This window comes from Mobula hypostoma, chromosome 7 (assembly GCF_963921235.1).
Source record: "Mobula hypostoma chromosome 7, sMobHyp1.1, whole genome shotgun sequence".
NCBI lineage: Eukaryota > Metazoa > Chordata > Chondrichthyes > Myliobatiformes > Myliobatidae > Mobula > Mobula hypostoma.
In genome coordinates, this window is record NC_086103.1 from 149,362,388 (window position 1) to 149,385,602 (window position 23,215).

At 39.1% G+C, this 23,215-nt stretch overlaps 1 protein-coding gene across 2 annotated transcripts in view; it reads left to right on the top strand.

Annotated features, from left to right (window-relative positions):
• Positions 1 to 258: 258 nt before the first annotated feature.
• The window catches only part of uspl1 (ubiquitin specific peptidase like 1), a 44,587-nt gene continuing 21,630 nt past the window's right edge, over positions 259 to 23,215 (top strand). Inside the window, exons 1-5 of one of the 2 annotated variants that reach the window (XM_063054269.1) lie at positions 259 to 658; positions 6,641 to 6,811; positions 7,292 to 7,420; positions 9,078 to 9,711; positions 18,143 to 18,256. In XM_063054269.1, the coding sequence (XP_062910339.1) occupies positions 6,686 to 6,811; positions 7,292 to 7,420; positions 9,078 to 9,711; positions 18,143 to 18,256 (1,003 nt within the window). In that variant the 5' untranslated portion in view covers positions 259 to 658; positions 6,641 to 6,685. Of the gene's footprint in view, positions 659 to 5,297; positions 6,812 to 7,291; positions 7,421 to 9,077; positions 9,712 to 18,142; positions 18,257 to 23,215 lie in introns of those variants that run through there. The other variant, XM_063054270.1, reaches the window with a different exon arrangement.

Below are 23,215 nucleotides of genomic sequence, written 5' to 3' on the forward strand. Positions count from 1 at the left end.
CAAGAAAAGGGAGAGATGTGTCAAAAATTAATTAAGTGAATTTAAGGGCAGGGTGAAAGTTGGAGGCAAATTGATGAAAATAATGAGCTCAGCATGGGTGCATGAAGCAGGACCAATGCAGTCGTCAATGTCACTTGAAATTTAAAAGTTACCTAGATTATGTAATTGAAAATTTAAAAAACTAGAAGTTTTAACGTAATTTCTATTAATGTTTTCCTCTCAGTGGTTGCAGTGTGGCTGCTCAATGTCGTCCAACGGCCTGATACAATATCCCAGATGAAAATGAGGCTCCAGCGATTCTCAAAATTTCCACTAGTTCGCGAATGTTTCCCAGAAACACGTAGAGGGAGCTGAAAACTTTCCTAACCCGCTCCTCGTTGTTTTTTTTGAGTGGACGACGGCCATAAACATCCCCCACATCAACAGACAGACGAAACCTAAAACCGACCACGTGCTACCGCCAGACCGGATGTGGAAATCAGTCACCGGAAGTTCGGCAGTGAAGTCGCTCGGCGAAAGTCGACTCTGCGGGCAGTCGTTTCGAGAGGCGGCGGGGTGACCGGCGGAGGAAGCACCGACACGAACGAGGGTTGGAGTAACTGGAGAAGTAAGCCCATAGCCGTGGGGCGGGCTGAAACCGAGAAAGGCGGTGGAACAGGTAAGAGTCGCTTTCACGTGGACCATCCATGTGTTTTAGGGTCGAGTTGTGTGGGTCCCCCCTGCACCGACGCGGGGTTTGTGGAGATTCCAAAGTCTGGAGATATTGGAATCGGGAGCGGAAAAAAATCAGTTTTTCTTCTGTTTGTGAAAACAAAACACCCTCTATCAATTTAATTGGTCGAGCAGTAACTGTGGGTAAAGTCCTGATGTAGTCCCTTGACCTGAATAGTCGACATTTCCTCTCCTTTCTCTCCCCCCCCCCCGCCCCCCATAGATACTGCTCTACCTCCTTAGTTCCTTCCAGCATATATTTCTTCCTTCTACATTGCTAATTGGCTAGTGAGGGCTGCAAAGGGTGTGTGAGCCTACATTCATACAGGGCTGGGACTGCAAAATCTGCCATCCAGCTTTGGTAGGATAGGCTCTCCTAATTCAGTTGGAGCTAATAACGAGTCTCTGCCGTTTTGGATCGTCATCCTTTCTGGGGAAACCGCACTGCCACAAACCTTAATCAGCTCTCACTCCTAACCTCTGCCTGGTTGAGTGATTGTATTTAGTTTGGGGCTCTGCTTGGAGGTATGTAATGGTTGTTAACTGTTTAATCACATTCTTTCGCATCAAAGTTCAAGCACTTGAGTAGTTGAGATTCTTCAAGTGACTACGCTTTTCCTTCTCAAAATAAACAGAAAATCTTGGTTCATGTATTATGTATGTATTCTGATGTGGCTGAAATTTGTAATTAATTCATTCTTATGGACTTGGGAGTACCAGCATCCCCTCCTGCACTCTTCTGTAATTGACATGTCTTATTTTGATCCAATGAACTTAGACGGAAAGATTTGGGAGCTAAAGATTGTTTGATACACCACACACTAGACTAAAATGAGCTTTGGTGACTTTGTGTATCTGTTTTAATTCCACTGCTATTGGTAAACTCTATACAGTTATCGCAAATGATGCGTTCTTGGATACTCGTTAAAAAGAAGCTGTGTGATTTTAATTCAGTCAGGGGATTTACTTCACTCTCGCCTTCATTCTTACTGGATTCTTCCTTGTACTTTAGTGATCTCATATTTAGAATTTAACAGCAATATTAAGTCAAACTTCACATTATATCCAATTGCTAATATACATAAGAATTCTTAATCCTTAACATACTAGTTTACCCTGCAAATATTCTTGTTGAAATACAGTAGATTCCAGTTAATTGGGGCACATCAGGACCAGTACATATTGGCCCAATAAAGCAGCTGCCCCAATTAGTTGAAGTTTCATGGAAATATTTGAAAAGGTATATTAAAAAAAAGACAAACTGGGTAACAAATTATGCATTTAGATGAAATACAGAACAATTAAGAACACTACCAATGCTACTACACTACTATGAAACTATTAGTTCCTAATTCATCCGGTGTACGCTGCTGTGTTCTTTTAACTGTAACTGAACAAAATCAGTGCAGACTCCTAGTGCAAATACAGATTGCAAATCATAAACATGAGAAATGCTGCAGATGCTGGAAGTCTGAAGCAGCACACACAAAATGCTGGAGGAAATCAGCAGATCAGGCAGCATCTATGAAAAATCAACGTTTTGGGTTGTGACCATTCATCAGGATTGGAAAGGAAGGAGAAAGTTGCCAGAATAAATGATTCCAGTTAATATCAGAAAATGTATAACCTGAAATTCTTGTGCTTTGCAGACATCCACAAAAACAGAAGAGGGCCCCAAAGAATGAGTGATAGTAAAAATGTTTGAATCCCAACCCCCCACACACAAGCAGCAGCAAAGCATCAACCCTCTCCCTCCCCCACTTAATTCAGCAAAAAGCATCTGCACTTTCTGCCCACCAAGCAAGCCATAAAAAGGTGGGGGAAGAAGAAGGAGGATAGGTAGAAGGCGATAGGTGAAGCCAGATGGGTAAGAAAAATAAAGGTGCTGGAGAGGAAGGAGAATGGACCATAGGAGAAAGGGAAAGAGGAGGGGATCCTGGGGGAGGTGATAGGCAGGTGAGAAGAGGTAAAAAGAGTACAGTAGTATACTTCTGATGATTGTAACCTCCAAATCTTTATTTTCATTGTAATATTCAAGATGATTGTTGATACCTTAATTCTTTGTAGATCATAAGTAGTGAAGTAATTTTATTGCCACTCCTGGATGTTTCTTGAATGTTTGAAACTGCAATAAGCAAAACAGTTCTGAATTGTCTTACTGCTAATTTCTTGCCAACTATCAGTGACAAAAATCATTGCTTTTTGAACACAAAGCACACAACTGACGTTATTTAAAAACCATTCGCTCTGAGCATGGTATAGTGTCTAAGGGGCACACAAATACGTGCAGTTGACGCTAGTTAGAAATGTTGTCTCTTGTTCCACTAAGTGGCATGGAGTTTGAAATAAATAAAGGGAGTCTCAGCTGTTTTCTGGATTTTTGTGCTTTAAGAATTGTTGCAAATAAGCAGCTGCCCCAATTAACCAAATCCACTATTTGCCATTTAAGGTGCTTTCCATTTTACCACGTAAAAGTAACAAAATTAGCTGCAGGAGTTCTACTGCTATTTAATATTTACATGTATATAAAAGAAAGTGGTGAACAAAGTGAAGCCTGATCGTGGTATCAAATTTTAATGAGTCTTTTTTTTCAATCATTGTTAAAAACAAGTGCTCTAGCATCTGGAGATGCATTTGGATATAAAAAATAGCAAAATGTCACATTATACATTTTCATTTAGTTCTAGCTATAGTTAAATTTCACATGGCTCCCTCAACTTAGTCATTTATATTTAGAAATACACTGGCTTTTGGATTTTGCTATGTTGTTATTTCTATTGAGTCTAAAGATACCAACACTATGTAGGACAATTGTTTTTTTCAATTGGATGAAATTGCTCATTTTTTTCAGTTGGCTTCTTCCTTTAGAAATGTACAGCGGGCCAAATTAGTGATTAATCATAACAAGTATATAGGGACAAATATTCTGTCAACCATGTGAACTAACTTTTTTTTGTTGGTACATAGGAATAGGTCAACATTAATGTGGAACGGGTTAAATAAAAGGAAATATTTTAGATAACCTGTATTTAGAAACATTTCAATTTTGTGTTAACTTTGTATTTGTACTGCATGAGTACTACATATTGGACAAACCCTGCATGTCTTTAGTAGTTTCAAAATCACTGGCTACATGCAGTTGAGGAAAGCTTCCAATGTGTAAGTCTTTATTAAAAAATGGCTCAGCAGCTTTTCTGTTAGCCCATTAGAAATAAATTGCAAATAAGGATAATAAAATAACACAATACTGGATACAATTTTCAGGAGTAGGTTATTTATGATAAGGCATTTCAGCGAATCAGTGGGGAACAAATATCAAAAGGTAGAGGTTGGGGAATGCCAAATCATGCAATATAATTTTTAGTTGTCTTGGCATTTCCACATAAGCTTTTTTGTTTTCTCAAAGTGTATCCAATATGACTTAAAACATTGAATTGATTTTGGTTGTAACTTGATCTCTGGTCTAACTGTGGGAGCACTATTTATTACTCTGACTGCGGATGAATGAAATTAGGATGCAGATGACAGATTATTGCATTTATTAAGGTGAGTGCTTTTAATCAGTTTTGATGTTAATTTCAATTGTTTAAGTACCTTAGTGTAAAACACCCAATGTTGAAAATGTTAGAAATTTTTTTCTAGATTTCTTTTTGAACCAAACCCTACATTAAAGTAGGAAATGAAGACTTGGTTCATAAGTTTTAGTTTTGTTCTATTTTTTTTTAATGTGCTCTTCTGAATTAACAAAAGGTGATATGATTGGTTTGACATTCTCCAGCTCCATAAAAGAAAAACAATTTAGTGGTTTTTTAAAACCGTTATTTTATGTGAAATATATAGGTGATGTGCCACACCTTCCATATGTTCCAGTATCTCAAATTTCACTCTGCATTGAATAAAGTGGCGAAATTTTTGTAAAATCATGCCATTGATTATACAGAATTTTGGAGGAAATCCTTTTTTCTCTATTTCTGCCATTTAGTATTTTGCAACATATTACACATGGATATATTTCTGTATTTCAGTGAACTCTAAATTCAACCTTAGCACAGTGTATCCTACCAAGCTTAATAAGTGTGTCCATTTTAAAATTGAATTTAAGACAGATTATAGACCTTGAAATAAAGTAGAAAAACTTGTTTTAGAAATTTAAGTTTTAAATTTACAATGGTGGCTAATACACCTGTTTTTTTGGCTCTAAACGAACCAAGATCCTTGATCCCATGTCCAGTTTTTTATCTTTTCAGTCTGAAACAACTGTCCCAGTTGCTTTTTTTTAATGGGAGGATCAACAATGCAAAGTGGTTCTTCCGTCACACACAAAATGCTGGGAGAACTCAGCAGGTGAAGCAGCATATATGGAAAATAGTACAGTTGACGTCTTGGACCAAAATCCTTCGGCAGGACTGACTGCCAAAGGGTTTCGGCCCAAAACATCAACTGAACTCTATTCCATAGATCAAAGTTGCTGGTGAATGCAGCAGGCCAAGCAGCATCTATAGGAAGAGGCGCAGTCGACGTTTCAGGCCGAGACCCTTCGTCAGGACGAAGGGTCTCAGCCTGAAACGTCGACTGCGCCTCTTCCTATAGATGCTGCTTGGCCTGCTGCATTCACCAGCAACTTTGATGTATGTTGCTTGAATTTCCAGCACCTGCAGAATTCCTGTTGTTTCTATTCCATAGATGCTGCCTGGCCTAAGTTCCACCAGTATTTTGTGTGTGTTGCTCGGATTTCCAGCATCTGCAGATATTCCCCTTACTATTTCTGTCCTCTGGATCATTTGGTTGAGGTTTTAGATTTTAATTTCTAGTTAGTGGTCTAATCAACATAGGTCTAATTTTTCCTCTGTTATAATTTCTGTTTGGTTTCCTTTTAAATCCCTTTGAGCTCCTAGCTTTGCCAGCTGACATTGGTAAGTGTGGTATTTGGAGAGATCATTATTACCATGCAGACCCAGCAACTGTTTATGAAGGCCGACATTACTAAACTTATTGCATGGAAAGAATAATGTACTCTAAGCACTTGAGGTTCTGCATGGTAGGACTTCAGTAAGGGCTTTGATAAGGTTATATCTGGTAGGCTTCTGTGGAAAATTGGAATCTAGGAAGAGCTGGTTAATTAGATGCTCTTTGCTTGATGGCAGGAAGCCGAGGGTGATAGTGAGGTTGTTTATTGGTCTGGAGGCTAATGGCTCTCTTAGGGTCATCATAGGCTCATTACTATTCATCTATTTCAATAATTTGCTAATTGTACAAGGCACAGTTAGTAACTGCTACTGTTGGCAGTGAAGATAGTTATCAGGATTTACAGTATGATCTTGGCCAGTTGGGTAGGTGGGCTAAAGAATAGTAAATAAAGTTTAATTCAGATATGTTTGAGGAATTAAATGTTGGGAAGGTAGAAGCTTCCTCCTATGCATTGTAAAGTTGCATGCAATATTTTAGAAAATATTGCTGAATTTTGTTCATAACTTGGGTGCTTCCTTCAACCAAAAAAAATAATAATCACCAGAGAATTGTAATAGCTCATTTGATACATGAGTTTTGACATTAGTAAGCAGTGCATGTGTTCTTTATTTAAATGCAAGTCCTTTGTGTGAGTTTAGTGAATGTTAGCTAATGTTATTAGTTCAAGTAAATTGTCTTCAGGTTGGACCATTTTATTAAACTGTAACCACAATACCAAAGATGGCACTGAGATCAATTTCAAATTAAAACTGAGGTGCTGATCTGCTGGTTTTGATGTGGAATTTTTACTCAAAATATTGTAAACTAAATTACCACTTCAAATTTATACTTGTTATGTATATTTTCAATTTTGTAGCTGCTTGCATTTTAAAAATTCCAAAGTTTGCTGGCTGCTTTTATTGCAAGAAATGTTAGGTTTTGAGTAGTCTCTAATGATATCTTCATTCTTTTATTTTAACAGCTTTATCTAAGAAGTTCCTGATATGTGCTTCAAATCACCAGTGAGATGGTAAAGGTTAGCCTGTGGCCCAGCATGATGGATAAACAGAAGACCAAGACTTATTTGCCATTAAGTGGTGCAGGCACTGATATAAATATGTCTTCCATCCACACAGTGGGGTATTTGGGAAAAGTCAGTAAAACTGTTTATTCCTCTCTAAACTGCGCAAAGTTCTAAATTTTATTACATTCCAAATTATTTTAATCTATTATTTCTGGAAAAATTCAGGAATTATGGAACATTCTAAACTCATAATGACACGGAAATCTTGCACAAAGTGCTATGGCGAAAGATTTTTCTGAGATGAAAACATGATAAAAGTGGTAATCCTCAGTAATTATTGAATTTTTTTTTTAAGAACAACCAAGATCTGCTTTCAAATGAGAACCAGAGTATGAAAGTAAACTTGGTATAAGCATTTTTTCACTTCTATACAACAAAATATAAATGTAAATTTCATGTTGGTTACCAAGGATGGCGATATCATATTAGAGGAATTTAAGTTTGTATCTTGTAAGGAACTGGTGTAAAACTTTGATCCTTTTTCACAAAAACCATAATTGTAAACAAAGTCTACTCTTCTTTTGATGTCATTTTTTCGTTTGTGTGCAGTTTTCTCATAGTACTTCACTTGACCTGCAAGAATATTGTCCAGTTTGTGCAGCAAATGGGAAAAGCCAGGCACTACGGACATATTGTATAAGCTTTGAAGAATCCATTCTTCTTTGTGAAAATCCACAGGTACTGAATATTATTGAACTAACTTTTCCTTGGGAGAGTAGACTTGAACTGGAATATTCTCCATATCAAGCTGCTACGATCCTATTAGCCACATCAAAAATTGGTCTAGTTGTTTGTACTGTTAGTCAGTACTAGAAACTGCATTAACACTGCAATGGTGAACAGAACTTTTCAGTGGTGCCTATGTTGATGTACAGATGGAAAAATAAATGTAATTATTTTCCATATATAAATAGTCATAGAGCACCACAGCACAGAAACAGGCCCTTTAATCTATCCAGTTCATGCCAAACTTTTATTCTGCCTAGTCCCATCAACCTGTACCCGGACCATAACCCTCTATACCCTTCTCATCCATACTTCTCTGAAGTGTTGAAATCAAATTGGCATCCGCTACTTCTGCTGGCAGTTTGTTCCACATTCTCACCACCCTCTGAGTGAAGAAGTTCCTTCTTAAACAGTTCACCTTTCACCCTTAATGACCTACAGTAGTTCTTGTCTCACTGAACCTCAATGGAAAAAGCCTGCTTCATTTACCATATCTATGCTTTTCAATTTTGTATACCTCTGTCAAATCTCCTCTGATTCTTCTATGCTCCAGCAGATAAAGTCCTAACCTATAAACCATATAACCTATAAAGTCTTTCCCCATAACTTGGGTCCTCAAGTTCTGGCAACATCCTTGTAAACTTTCTCTGTACTCTTTCAATCTTGTTGATCTCTTTCCTGAGGACGGGTGACTAGAACTGCATACAATACTCCAGATTTGGCCTCACCAATATACTGTGCAACTTCAGGATAACATCCCAACTCCTATACTCACTACTTTGCTTTATGAAGGCCAATGTGCCAGAAGCTCTCTTTACAACTCTTGTCTACCTAAGCCAACACTTCCGAGGAATTATGAATGTGTATTCCCAGATCGTCTGTTCCACTGCACTCCTCAGTGCCCAGCCATTCACTAAAAGTTCTACCTTGGTTTCTTCTCCTTCCAAAGTGCAACGCCTCACACTTATCTACATTAGATTCTATCTGTCATTTTTTTGTCCCATTTTTCGTCCCATTTTTCCAGTTAGTCCAGGTCCCTCTACAAGCTTTGCCTTCCTCGCTGTCCACTGTGCCCCCAATCTTGATGTCATCCACAAATTTGCTGATCCAGTTTACCACATTGTCATTCAGATTGTTGATGTAAATGAAAAAGAACAGACCTGGATTCCTGGTTCCTAGTGGATCCCTGCAGCATATCACTAGGCACAGGCAGAGAGGCAGCCATTTTTTACCACATGAAAACAATGTCAAATCCAATTTCCCAGCTCATCCTGAATGCAAAGAGACTGAGCCTTCTTGACCACCTTCCCATTTGTGACCTCGTCAGAGGCCTTGCTATAGTCTATGTGGACTACGCCCACTACTTCCCTTCATCTTTCCTGATAACCTCCTCGGAAAAGAAATTGGTTGGGGCACGATCTACCATACACAAAGCTCTGTTGACTGTCCCAAATCAGGTCCTATCTATTGAAATGCTTGTGTATCCAGTCCCCTAGCCACTATATGAAGAAGACTGATCTGACACATGATTGTTCCAAATTTGGGGGGTTGTTTTGTCATTTGAGTTATTACTGCTTTTTAAATCTTAACTGTTTTCTCTCCTTTATAGTGTTTCTTTCCTTTGGGATGTAAACCTTTGAATGAGATCGTACTTGCATCTGCTTTACCAAGTCCTCAATCATCAGCTTACAATGCAAAGAGCATATCTGAATCAAGTTTGTTGGTTCAGCCATGCAAACAGAATATAAAACGGCAAAAAACTTTGTATTGTAATAATAATGATACTTGGAATAGTTTCAGTGGCATTTCCAAGGAAGGTGCATTTCAGTATTCGGGCAGTAGCTCAGGTAGAATTGACAATTTTGTTCCTTGTTCAAAAAATGGAAGTAATCAAGAAGCATTTAATTCTACTGCTGCGGGAGACACAGTTGTCACAAATGAGGCTATTACTGTGGCATCTGGTCAATTGTGTGGCAAAAGGAAGGAGCCATCAACTGAATCAGAACATTCTGGATTGGAAGTTCCTAAAGAGAAATTGTGCGTCGACCAATTAGTCCTTCAGTGGAAGAACACATCTGCTCTCTGCTGGCTAGATTGTATACTAACAACCTTGGTTCACTTGAAAGTAATTCGAAATGTCATAAACAATGTAGGAACTGAAACAGAATCTCCAATTAAGAAACTATGCACCGAATATGATAAAGCATGTGCACTACTGTCTCACAGCCAATGTCATGGAACAGGTAGGAACTGATAATTGATCTCCTATGTTTCGCTGTAGTACATAACCTGATTTTTATTTTTGTATCATGTCCACTGCTTGATTTGAAATACTGATCATAACTAAAGAAATTCTCATGCCAAGGAAAGCCTAACTCTGTGGAGTAACTTTTTTTTTTGGGAAGTTGAAATAAATTTTTAATGACAATTTAAATATAACTTTATTCTTGATAGTAGCTCAAGCTTCAACTACAATAGAATTTTAGATCAACCCAATTAAATATTTTTAATAAAGTATTAAGAATTCAGCAAAAGTGGTGACAACATTTGAGTTGAAATTTTGTGGATTAACACTTACTTTGGTACATACTTTAGGCACTTCTGTGGCCAAACCAAAGATTGATCCTGACAAATTTTGATGGCCTTAGAGTCAAGACCAAATTGTTTTAAGCAATGTCTTTAAAATGTACAGTACATTTTCTCTTTAGTTCTTTTCCAAGTCGCCTTAAGTGTGTATTCTTTGAACCTTCAGTCGATGTGAACAATCTATTTTGTCTAGACTGTATTTTGAACTGCTCTGTCACACTTCCTTTCAACTTTAAATCCAAGGAAAACATTCTCAGTTTCTCAACCTTCCTAGTAACATCAGACCCCCATTCTTGACACCATCCTACCAAATCTTATTTCCATCTTCAGGGGGTTTGTGTCCCTTCTAAGGTCTAGCAACAAAAAAAAGTGCTTATAAAACAATAAGGTTTAGGAGCAGAATGAAGATGTTCAATGCATCATTCAATCCTAATGAGTTTTGTTTCAATATTCTTGATCTCCTCATCAAATAAGAACCAATCAATCTGTGCCTTAAATCAGCGGTCCCCAACCACTGGGCTGCGGACCGGTACCGGGTCGCAAAGCATGCACTACCAGGCCGCGAGGAAATGATATGATTTGGCGATATGAGTCAGCTGCACCTTTCCTCATTCCCTGTCACACACTGTTGAGCCATTACGCATGCGAGGTCATTATGCATGCGTTATTCATGTCAGCGCGGGAAGGAGATCAACTCTGAGCTTGCAAATGACGGCAGGCTGAGAAGCATGTTTGACATAACATCTCTGCCGGCATTCCAGATCAAAGTCAAGGCTAAATATCCTGAGATAGCCAGGAAAGCACTGAAAACGTTGCTTCCATTTCCAACATATCTCTGCAATGAATGCAACGAAAACTAAATTGCGGAATAGACTGGACGTAAGGAACCTCCTTCGAGTATCGCTGTCTCCCATCACCCCTCGATAGGACTGTCTTGTTGCAGGAAAACAAGCCCAGGGCTCCCACTGATTCAGCGATATTGGTCTGTTGAAATGATTTTATATGTTCATACGGGAAAATATGTACTGTGTGTTTAATATCCAAACGTTACTTAAAATGTTATGATGCTATTGACTTGTATAACCATATAACAATTACAGCACGGAAACAGGCCATCTCTGCCCTTCTAGTCCGTGCCGAACGCTACTCTCACCTAGTCCCACCGACCTGCACTTAGCCCCACCGACCTGCACTTAGCCCATAACGCTCCGTTCCTTTCCTGTCCATATACCTTTCCAATTTTTCTTTAAATGATAATGTCGAACCTGCCTCTACCACTTCTACTGGAAGTTCGTTCAACACTACTTCAAGCCCCTGTCCTCCCCGATAATTGACTTATCACTATATTCATGCGAGGAAAATGTGCGCTGTATGTTTAATAAATTCATTAGATAAACACTTTTAGAAACGAAATTGAGTGTATTAGCCACTTATCACCTATATTCCAGTCGTGATTAACACCACCCCCACCCCCGTACAGAATCGCCAAAAACGATTTATAGAAAAAATCGGCACGTACATGCATGCGCACTGGTGCCCGCGCAAGGCTTCATGGTCATTGTAGTCTCTCGTGGTAAACAACGTATTTGACTGCTACTCTTGTCCATTGGCAACCCTACCCCCCCCCCCCCCCGGGTTGGCCGGTCCGCAAGAATATTGTCAATATGAAACCGGTCTGCAGTGCAAAAAAGGTTGGAGAACCCTGCCTTAAATACACCCAGTGAATTGACCTACAGAACGACCTGTGGCAAACCGCTCTCTGGCTGAAGAAATTCCTTCTCATCTTAGTTTGAAAGGGACATCCTTTTTGTGTGTGTGCTCTCTGATCCCAGATTCTCCTAATGGATATTTTCAAACTAGAAAATGTTCAGGTTGGTGATTTTTTTAAAAAGCATGTGGATCACAAAAACAGTTTTTTTCTTTGTAATGTGCTTATGGCTTCAAACTAATAACTACTCTGGTGCCAAATTTAAAATATAAAAATTGTAAGGGAGAGGGTTAAATAGTCTAGGTTAGAATTGATGACTATCTTTCTTTAATTTATATTTTGAAATCCCTCTACAGAGTAAGCTGCCGCAATGAAAAATAGTATTTCAAAGATAATATTTCTATGCTATTGAGTAAATTATTACTGTACCACCCTGATTAGATATCCATCTGTCCACTTTGAAATAAGGGCCAACCTTCCATTAGCTTTATTCACTTTGTGCCTAAGGACCCAAAGTTCCCTTTGTACTGCAGCTTTCTGAATTTTGTTATTTCCATTTCAGTATCTGTTCAATAACTTCACTCCCCCCCCCCACCTTATACCTCATTTATCAACTTTTGTCCACTTATCAGACACTTAGTATCTGTTTGCAGACTGTTTGTATCCCCTTGCAATTTGCTTTTCTGCCCATTTTTTGTCATCTGTAAATCTGGCTGTCTTACATCCGCTTGATTTTCCTCTATCACTAATTTATATGGTTAAAAAGTTGTAGTCCCAGCTCTGAATTCTGTGGTATCTCACTGATTGCAAGTTGCCAACCTAAAAATGACACCCTCATCCCCTCTGATTTTCTGCTTGTTAGATATTCGTTCCTTGCTGAGAAGTTGCCTGCAACAGCATGAGCACTTATTGTATATATCTATTTGGAATTCCAGTTATAAAGCATGATTCCCCTCTATCAACTTTGAAAGAGACCTCCTCATTAAATTCCAACAAATTTATTAGACACAAATTCCCCTTCATAAAGCCATTGTGATTGATTATAGTTTTTCAAATGTACTGCAGTTACTTAATTGAATCTTAGTTTTTCTGTCAATAAATGTTGGACTAATTGGCATGCAATTGCATGCATGTTGCTCCAGTTTTTTTTTGATTTGGTTGTCATATTGGTAGTTTTCTAATCCTTTGCCACTTCTCCATAATTTTTGGAAGCTTATCAGTAAATCACATTTTAGGATCCTAAGGTGCAAAATATCCTAGATAGAATAACACTACACTTCTGCAAATCCACACAGCAGTTACTTCAGAAGGGCAGCGTTCATTCTAATGCCCAAGGAGAGCAGGGTGAGCCTAGTAGCACACTCATCTACTGTAATGAAGTGCTTCAAGAGGTTGGATATGGCTAGAAGTAACTCCTGCCTCAGCAAGGACCAGGACCTGGACCTGCTTCAATTTGCCTACCGCTGCAACAGATCTACACTCTATGCTAGTGATCACCAACCTTTTTAAGCCCAAGATCCCCTACCTCGACCTCGATGAAAGGCAAGATCTACCTACTAAATCATTTAGAGAAAAAACAGCTCAGGTTGTACTTCCAATTTGAGGCCTTTTATTTGGGTGAATTGTATTTGAATTACACTAAATACTTTTGTCAAACTTTCAAATTAATTCAAACAAGAAAACACTGTAACTAGCATATCGAACAGGCCATAGCTGTCTTTCTTTAAGAATATTACAATACTTTACACATTTAATTCTAAGTTTCATTATCTAATTTTATTTCAACACGAAAAATAAATGAATAAAAATTGACTGTTGCACTCAGTGTGATGACTGGGGCTGAATACTTTCTGCTAGTTCCCTGAAATTTGGCTCATAACTACAGACAGACAGTCTGAGGTGTAGGGTTGCCAACTGTCCCGTATTCCCCCCCCCCCCAAGGTAGAACGTTCCTATGAAACCTTTTGTGCTGAAATGCTTTATGCCGAAGAAGCAATTACCATTAATTTATATGGAAAAAAATTGAGCGTTCCCAGACCCAAAAAAATAACCTACCATATCATACCAAAGAACACATAAAACCTAAAGTAACACTAACATATAGTAAAAGCAGGAATGAGATGATAAATACACAGCCTATATAAAGTAGAAATAATGAAGATTAAGCCAAAACGGATTCGTGGGGTTAAAAAATCGGCACGCATGCGCACACAGGCTTCATGGTCATGGTAGTCTTTCTCGGGGTAAACACAAATGTCCCGGGATTTGACTGCTACTTTTGTCCGTTATTTGAGATTGAGAAAGTTGGCAACCCTAGTGAGGTGTCTGTCAGTAAGTCAGCTCCTGTACTTCGATTTAATAATTTTCATCTGTGAAAATGCAGTTTCACATAGATAAGTTGACCTGAAGTAGGCACTGACTTTTAGTGCAATAAAACCAACGCGCACACTGCGCATTGCTCGGCCCCATCAGTAGTAATTGCCACCAGTTTATGAATGGGGATGTCATTTTCACAGACATTTTTTTAACTCATTGTAAGTATCCTCACCTCTCGTTCTTTCCTTTAATTGCAAAAGAGTGAGGAAGTCCTCCTTTGTTGTAAAATCCTGGAAAGCCATTCTGACAAATACAACATGCTGAGCTGTTTGCATTACATCCAGGGATTCATCGAACTGTAGTGAAAAATATTCACATCCTCGGACAATGACTCTACCCTCCTTGTCACTGTTGCAGGGCCAAGCGGTATATTATGTATTGCGGTTGTGATGCCGTTTTTGTTTTTAAAGTCATTAAAACAGTCTCTGCAGTAATGACCGTTGCTTCCTTGAATAAATCGCCATCTGTAAAAGGCTTCTTGTGCTTAGCCAAAAGGTGACTTACACGAAATGATGCTTCAATAGCAGCCTTATTTTGAACAGCATGTTTTGTGGAAAACGATTGCTGCTGCCTGGCCTGCTGTGTTCACCAGCAACTTTTATGTGTGTTGCTTGAATTTCCAGCATCTGCAGAATTCCTGTTGTTGGTTGCTGGGCCTTCAACCCCGATTTCAGCTCAACTTTCCAGGCATGAATTGTGCTCTTTGGGGGGTAGGTGTCTTTAAATTCCTGGTGGTTGGTGTTGTGGTGCCGCTCCAGATTCCCTCTTTTAGTCAGTGCTTGTGTTTGGTGGCACAACATACATACACACTTGTCTTTCACCAAGGTAAACAGAAATTCCTCTTCCCATTCTGGATGGAATTTGTATGTTTTTGCCTTTCGTGGAGCCTCTGCTATGCTATCAGGATATCACAAGTGATGAGCAATTGCCGATTGCGTCGCCTCTGATCTGAGCCAACATTTACGTGCTAGGCAGCACCTAATTAACTAGCTTGTTTATTTCGGCTTTTTTTCTTTAAAATGTGCTGAGTGCATCCCGACTACCGCTGCACCACTGCATGCTTCGCGGCCCGCAGGTTGGGGACACTGCCATATATTGATGTTTGCAACAGTCTGTACTCTTTTCTAACCTGATTGGTCACTTTGATGTAGCACAGGCTATGCTGAAAATGGAGTGCATGGGCGGGGGAACTACACACATGCGCACTGGGCAGAAAGAACGGAACTAAACCCCCGCAACCCAGAAACAATCTCTCTTTACAAACAGCTTTTTAGCGAAAATATTGCTACATTACTATTATCCTAATTAGTATTACTTTCATAATGCTCACATTACAACAGTATTTGTGTATTTATTTTTGATTTTTCTTCGGGATCTACTGGGAAAGTCTCAAAGATCGACCGGTCAATCGCGATCGACGGGTTGGCGACCCCTACTCTATGCCATCTCACTCGTTCTCCACTCTGGGGCACTGAGACAACAGCAAAACGTACATCAAATGACAGTATACCCATTACAACTGAACATTCAACACCATGGTTCCTTCAATATTAATAACAAAGTTTTGAAACTGGGCTGCTGTACCTCCCTCTGCAGCTGGATCATCGACTTCCTTTTTGGGAGACCACAGGCAGTGTGGATCAGTAATAGCATCTCCTTATTGACAATCAATTTAGGTGCATCTCAAGGATGCTTGTTCATCACTGTGTGACCAGATGCAGCTCACACCTTCTATAATTTTGCCGATTGGCAGATTCTGCCAACATGAGCAGAATCTCAGATGTTGATGAGGAGGCTTACAAGAGTGAGATAGATGAATTGTAACAACAATCTCTCAGCAAGATCAAGAAACTGATGTGGAATTCAGGAAGCTGAAGTTGGGAGAACTCACCAGTCCTTATTAAGGGGTCAGTGGTAGAAATGGTGAGCAGCTTCATGTTCCTGGGTGTTAACATCTGAGGATCTATTCTCGGCCCAACATGTGCAATAATGAAGAAAGCATTCCAATGGCTCTACTTTGGGAGTTTGAGATTTGGTATGTCACTAAAGGCTCTTAGAAATTTCTATAGGTGTACAATGGTGTTCTGACTAGCTGCATCACAGCCTGGTATGGAGCCTCCATTGTACAGGTTCAAAAGAGGCTGCAAAGTTTTGTAAACTCTGCCAACTCCCATCATGGGCACAACCCTTCTCACTATCAAGGACATCTTTAAGAGGTAGTGCCTTGGGAAAGTAGCATCCATCATTAAGGAACTTCACCATCCAAGACATGCCCTTCTCTCATTCCTGCTGTTAGGGAGGAGTTACAGGAGACTGAAGACCAGTATTTGAATGGTTTTAAGAACAGCTTCTTTCCCTCTGCCATCACATATCTGAATAGTCCACAAGCATTGCCACATTACCGCATTTTTTTTCTTGCACAATATATTTGCAAGTTACAGATTTGTGTTTACTCTGTAAAATAAATTTCATGGCACATGTCATTGGTAATTCTGATTGAGGCAACAAGACCTGTCCACTTGGAGCCCCATTAGTCTGCTTAGTTAATTATCTAGCAGTTGTGATAATATTTAATTCCCTCCCAGCTTTCTTTAATGTTAATAGATTGTTATAGTGTCTTCTATCTTAAAGACTTAAACTAAATATATGTTTAATTCTCTGCTATTTCCTTATTCCCAATAATTATTTCTTAATCTCATTCTCTAGGAGGCTAATGTTCACCTGCAATTTTTACACACTAAAATAAACTTAACTTTTTTCACTAATTGCCTTGATAGTTTATTTTATCGTGCAGTCTTTGCATTCTTAGTTTATTCCATTCTTAGGATTTACTACTAACTTTTTGCTCTTTTTCAATTTGATGCTCTCTAACTTGCTCAGCTAATAGTTCATTTGAATCTTTTCCTACTTAGAAACAATTTTGTTGTGTTACAAATTACAAATACATGTCACTACTTCCACATAGTTGTCCCTGCTCATTTTTCAGCCTAATCTACTCTAACTCTCATCTCATTTTATTGTAATTATTATGATTTAAGTTAAAATGGTGTTTCAGACCCAAGTTTTTTGTCTGAAGGCAAAAGTTACTCATCATTGTAGTTTTAACACAAAGCTAAGTCCTCTTATTTATGTTTCCCAGGCACATTCCTTATTTAACAGATATATAGTACTGTGCAAAAATCTTAGGCACCCTAATTATACACATGTGCCTAAGATTTTTGTACAGTAATGTCCCCTTTCCTTTAGAGTAACTAAAGCTTTGGATATTGTGGGGGTTGGTGGTGGTCTCTAAACACTATTCTTACTGGTGATATCTTCCCCTTGTTATTTTTAACCTCCATCCAGATGGACTTCAACTGAGACTGGGGATTGTCTCTTGCAACTGTACTTATTTTTCTGTTATTAACATTGCTATCTCACTATCTTTCCCTTCCTGTTTGTCCTTGGAAAATTAAAAAAAATCACAGCACTACTGAGAAAGGATGTGTTAGTAAACATAATCAAATGGTTGTTCAGAAAAGAATTTTAAGAAGAAACATTTTCATATTGTGAACTGAATCAGGAAAAAGTTGAAACTAAGTTGACCAGGAGCCATTAATAGAATTGAATAATAGAATAATTGAATAGGTGGAGCAGTGTTTACATGATTTAGGATATGCCTGGAGTATTGAATGAGATTGTTTATGAAGAGTGGAAGACTGGTCAGGAATAATGTAGACGAAGGAAGTATGGTTGAGTTTGTTACAAATACTTTCTTATAAAACAACAAATCCTGCAATTTAGTAGCGCCATGCCTACTATGTTTAGCATCATGAGAAGCCAGTTTGCAATCTGAGTTATTGGTTTAGATAATTTTTCTGTTGATTTCGATCATATGTTTTGTTTTGAGCCCAACTTTGATGCAGAAATAAAAGTTTAATTGATTTTAAGTGGATGAGTTGCTGTCTGTTTAAGTGATTTTTTTTCTCTCCCTTAAAATAATTGATCTGTGTCCTTTTTTGCAGGTGATGGTTCATGGCAGATTCACCCTCAGCTGCTTGCTCAGATAGAATTAATACTGAATGATATCCGGGAGAGCTTCTTCGAGTTGCTTCAACCAAAGCTGAAATGTGAATTGGGTAATCACTAATTTGGGTGCATGTAAAATAAATGTTACCCTTAATATTTTTCATATATAATCAATTTTCTGTCCATTAATGGCTGAAAAACGCTGCTGCACTGGAAATAATTATAATATGTACACCATCATGTAATATATAAAACAAGTGTGCGAGTATAATCTGTTGCTGCTCATACCAGAGTAGTTAATGTCTAAGATTATCTCTTTCCAGTGTTCCCAATTGAATAATTTTTGCTTTTTAATTTTGGCGGGTGTTTCTTTTGGAGTTATTTGTTTTTTTTTAATTGAGATACAGCATAGAATAGGCCCATCCAGCACTTCAAGGTACGCCACCTAGCAACCTTATCCTAATCGGGATAATTTACAATGACCGATTAACGTACCAACCGGTATGTCTTCGGACTGTGGGAGGAAACCCACACAGTCATGAGTATACAAAGTCCTTACAGACTGTTGGGAATTGAACCCAGGCTGCTGCTACAGTGAAGTGTTGTGCTAAACATTATGCTACGGTGCTGAGAGTTTCAATGTGGGCTGAATTCCATGGCCATTGTCTCTTTGAAACTGCTCTGCCATTTATTAAGATCATGACCTCTTCCTCAAAGCCATTTTTCCCCCCCAGTACTGTCACTTAGGCCCTTGATTCATGAAGCACAGTAAATAATGATTTCTGCTTAAATGAACCTCCACAATTCACCACCTGTTGTGAACAAGTTTCTGCCCATCTATCCTGAATGTCCTGCTCCTTGTTGTGAGACCCTGACCCCAACTCCGAGGCCATTCGAAGAAAAAAATCAGTGTTAATAAGACTTCTGCTCATTCTTTTAAACTCCAGAGTATACAAATCTGGTGCATTTGATCTTGCCTTCAGTGAATCTTTTAATGCACTCACATGACAATATATCCATTTTTAAGTATGGTATCCAAAACTAGGTTATTCAATTCTACCAAGGTGGATTCAACAGATTGGAGAAGTATGAATAAAGTAAAAGAGAAAAGCGTGGATAAAGATTAAAAGCAGAAGTTAAAGAAGAGAAAAGTAAGGGTGGAGTGAAGAAAAGTCAAGTGCATTAAGAGACAAAGATTACTAGATTTTAGACACAATGAGTGTAGGGGCATTTTACCTGAATGCCCGTAGTATTCGTAACAAGATCAGTGAACTTGTGACATAAATCAGTATCATGGGGTATGATTTAGTGGGCATTACAAAAACGTGGTTGCAGAGTGGAGAAGATTAAGAATTAAATATCCAAGAATATCTGGTAATATGGACAGATCAACAGGAAGGTAAGGGAGGTGGGGTAGCACTCTTAATTAAGGATGAGATCAGGGTGATAGAGACTATCTAAGAAGCAGAATGTTGATTCCACCTGGGTAGAGATTAGGAATAGTAAAGGGGAAAAAAATCACTGGTGAGAGTTGTCTATTGGCCACCAAGTAATAATATTACAGGAAATTGAGAAATATCTGAGATGTGTAAGAATGGAACAGCAATTATCATGGGGGACTTTAACTTGCACATAGATTGGGTGAATCAAGTTGGTTGAGGCTGTCTTGAGGACTTAATGGAATGCATCCGTGATAGCTTTCTTGAACAGCATGTTACTGGAACCTACAAGGGAACGTGCTGCCTTGGATCTGGTCCTGTGCAATAAGACGGGTAAAATTAGCAATCTTGTAGTTAGGGATCCTCTAGGAAAGAGTGATTACAGTATGTTTGAGTCTCTCATACAAATGGAGGGTGCAATAGTTTGATCTGAAACCAATGTATTATGCCTAACCATGGGAGGCTACAACGGGATGAGGGAGGAGTTGGATAGGGTAGACTGGGAACACATGTAATATGGTAGGACAATTGAGGAACATTGAAGGACTTTCAGAGAGATTTTTCATGGTGCTCAACAAAAGTATATTTCAGTTAACAGCAACGACAGTAAGGGTGGGAAGAGCCAGCCATGGATAACTAAGGAAATAAGGGAAGCATCAAACTGAAAGCTTGTGTGTACAAAGTCGCCAAGTGTAGTGGGAAACTGGAAGATTGGAAAAACTTTGAAAAGCACAAAGAACCACTAACCAAGCAATAAAGAAAAAGAAGATAGATTATGAAAATAAACTAGCACAAATGTAAAAACAAAGCAGAAAAGGGTGGCCAAACTGAACATGGGTCCCTTGGAGGGCGAGATGGCGGAATTGATATTGAGTAATAAGGAAATGACCAAGGCTTTGACTATTTTGTGTCGGTCTTCATAGTGAAGGACATGTTTAACATGCCGAAGAGAGATGTTATGGATACAGTAGGAGGTGAGGACCATGATATAATAGCTATCACTAAAGAGGTGGTGCTGAGCAAACTTGTGGGCCTAAAGATAGACATGTCCCCTGGTCCAGATGGAATGTATCCCAGGGTACTGAAAGAAATGGTTAAGGTTTGGTGATAATTTACCAAAATTTTCCGGACTCAGGGCAGGTCCTGGCAGATTGGAAGAAGGCGAATGTCACACCACTGTTCAAAATAGGAAGCAAGCAAAACTGAAGGCCAGTTAGTTTAACATCAGTGGGGGAAAATCCTTGAAGCTATCATTAAAGAAGAATGGCAAGACTCCTGTAAAGAAATGGATCCACCATCAGATGCAGCACGGATTCAGCAAGAGCTGGTCCTGTTTGACAAACTTAATGGAGTTCTTTGAGGATGTAATGAGTGCAGTGGTTAGAGGGGAGCAGATAGACGTTATTTACTTGGATTTCCAGAAGACATTCGATAAGGTGCCACATAAGTCTTATCCATAAGATAAAGATGCATGGAGTTTGGAATGATGTATTTGTATGGGTAGAGGATTGGTTAAACAATAGAAAGCAGAGAGTTGGGAGACATAGATGTTCCCTTGGTTGACAATCAGTGGTGAGTGGTGTGCCCCAGGGGTCGGTGCTGGGCCTGCAGCTGTTCACAATGTACATTAATGATCCGGAAGCAGGGACTGAGTGTGGTGTATCTAAGTTTGATAGCACTAAATTGAGTGAAAAAGCAAATTGTGCAGAGGGTATGGAGGGTTTGTACATATATAGATAGGTGAGTGGGCAAGGGTCTGGCAGATGAAGTAAAATGGTAGATGCGAGGTCATCTACTTTGGAAGGAAAAATAGATCAAATGTAAGTGGTAAAATATTGCAGTGTACTGCTCTGCAGGAGGACTGAGAATTGCTTGTACATGAATTGAAAAAAGTTCGTTAGCAGGTGCAGCAAGCTATCAAGTAGGCAAATGGAATGTTGGCCTCCATTGCTAGAGAGGTTGAATTTAAGAGCAGGGAGGTTGTGCTGCAACAGTGTAGGGTACTGGTGAGGCCACACCTGGAGTACGGTGTGCAGTTCTGGTCTCCTTGAGGAAGGATATACTGGCTTTGGAGGTGGTGATAAGGAGGTTCCCCAGGATGATTCCAGAGATGAGGGGTTTCACTATGAGAAGTGATTGAGTTGCCTGGGACTGTACTCACTGGAATTCAGAAGAGAGAAAATCTTATAGAAACATATAAAATTATGAGTGATAGATAAGATAGAGACAGGAAAGTTGTTTCCACTGGTTGGTGAGACTAGAACCAGGAGATGTAGCCTCAAGATTCAGGGGAGTAAATTTAGGACGGAGAAGAAGAGGAACTGCTTTTCCCAGAGTGGTGAATCTGTGAAATTCTCTGCCCAATGAAGCAGTGGAGGCTACCTCAAATATATTTAAAATAAGGTTGGATAGATTTGTACATAGGGGAATTAAGTGTTATGGGGAAAAGGCAGGTAACTGGAGATGAGTCCATGGCCAGATCAGCCATGATCTTATTGAATGGCAGAGCAGGGTCAAAGGGTCAGATGGTCTATTCCTGCTACCGTTTCTTATGTTCTTATAATTATAGGATATCATTGCTCCTGGGCTCAGATCCCTTTCGGGTAAAAGGCCAAAACACTATTTCCGTTTCTTATTGCGTGCTGTACCTGTATATTGACTTTCAAAGGCTTGTCTATGCAGGAATCTAAATCCCTAGAGCATGGATGTTACCAATTGCCAGCATCTAGTAGGAAATGGGCTATTTTGGATAAACCAATGGTCAATTTTTCAGTAGTTACATTGCTAACAGACCTTCCACTCTTGCTGTCACCAAGGTTGGATAACTCAATCTGGGCTTGCATTTTAAGGTGGAGCTTTTAGAAATATTTGGTTGTGAATATTAAGTTATGTAGTTGCAAAGTAGATGAAAATTTCGAAGTGTTTGCTGCTTCTAGTCATTCTTTAAATCCATGGAATGGGATATTTTAAAATTTGAACAATTCTCTTTTTCCCTTCACCCAATTACTTTTCAAAGATTCAAAGTACATTATCGAAGTATGTATACAGAATACAACTCTGAAATCCATCTTCTTGTAGGCAGCCACAAAACAAAGAAACACCTTGGGGGACTTTGAAGTTCATATTGCACGTGTTCTTAGATTTATTTTTTGCTGTTTTTTGAGCAAGAAAACATCAAGCACAATACATGCCAAAAAAAATGGATTTTGCAAAAAGCAAACAAATGACACATAGAATATCAAACCAGTAGTATTCAGTTTAGTTCAGTTCCACACTGCTAGCCAATGCAAGCTGCAGAGCAATTCTTTACCAGACCGTACCAGTCCAAACCGATCAAACCACTCAAAATAGCAAAAAAAAATCGAAGAGCACATGCAGCGTGAACCTCAAAAGTCCCCCAAAATGAGCCCACAGCCTCGCCAATCAATCCTGGCGACTTGGATCTCAAGACTTGCCTCCGACAACAGCTAGTGAGAGGGAGAGGAAGGCCTGTCAAACACAGGCAGACGGTGCCGAACCCCCTCCTGTCCTCTGCTTTTTTTCCCGTTGACTTCAGCTTTGCTCGACTGCTCAATTGGAGAGAAACAAGAGTCGGTTGTGGGTTTGTTCCCCATTACCAGATCTCCAGAC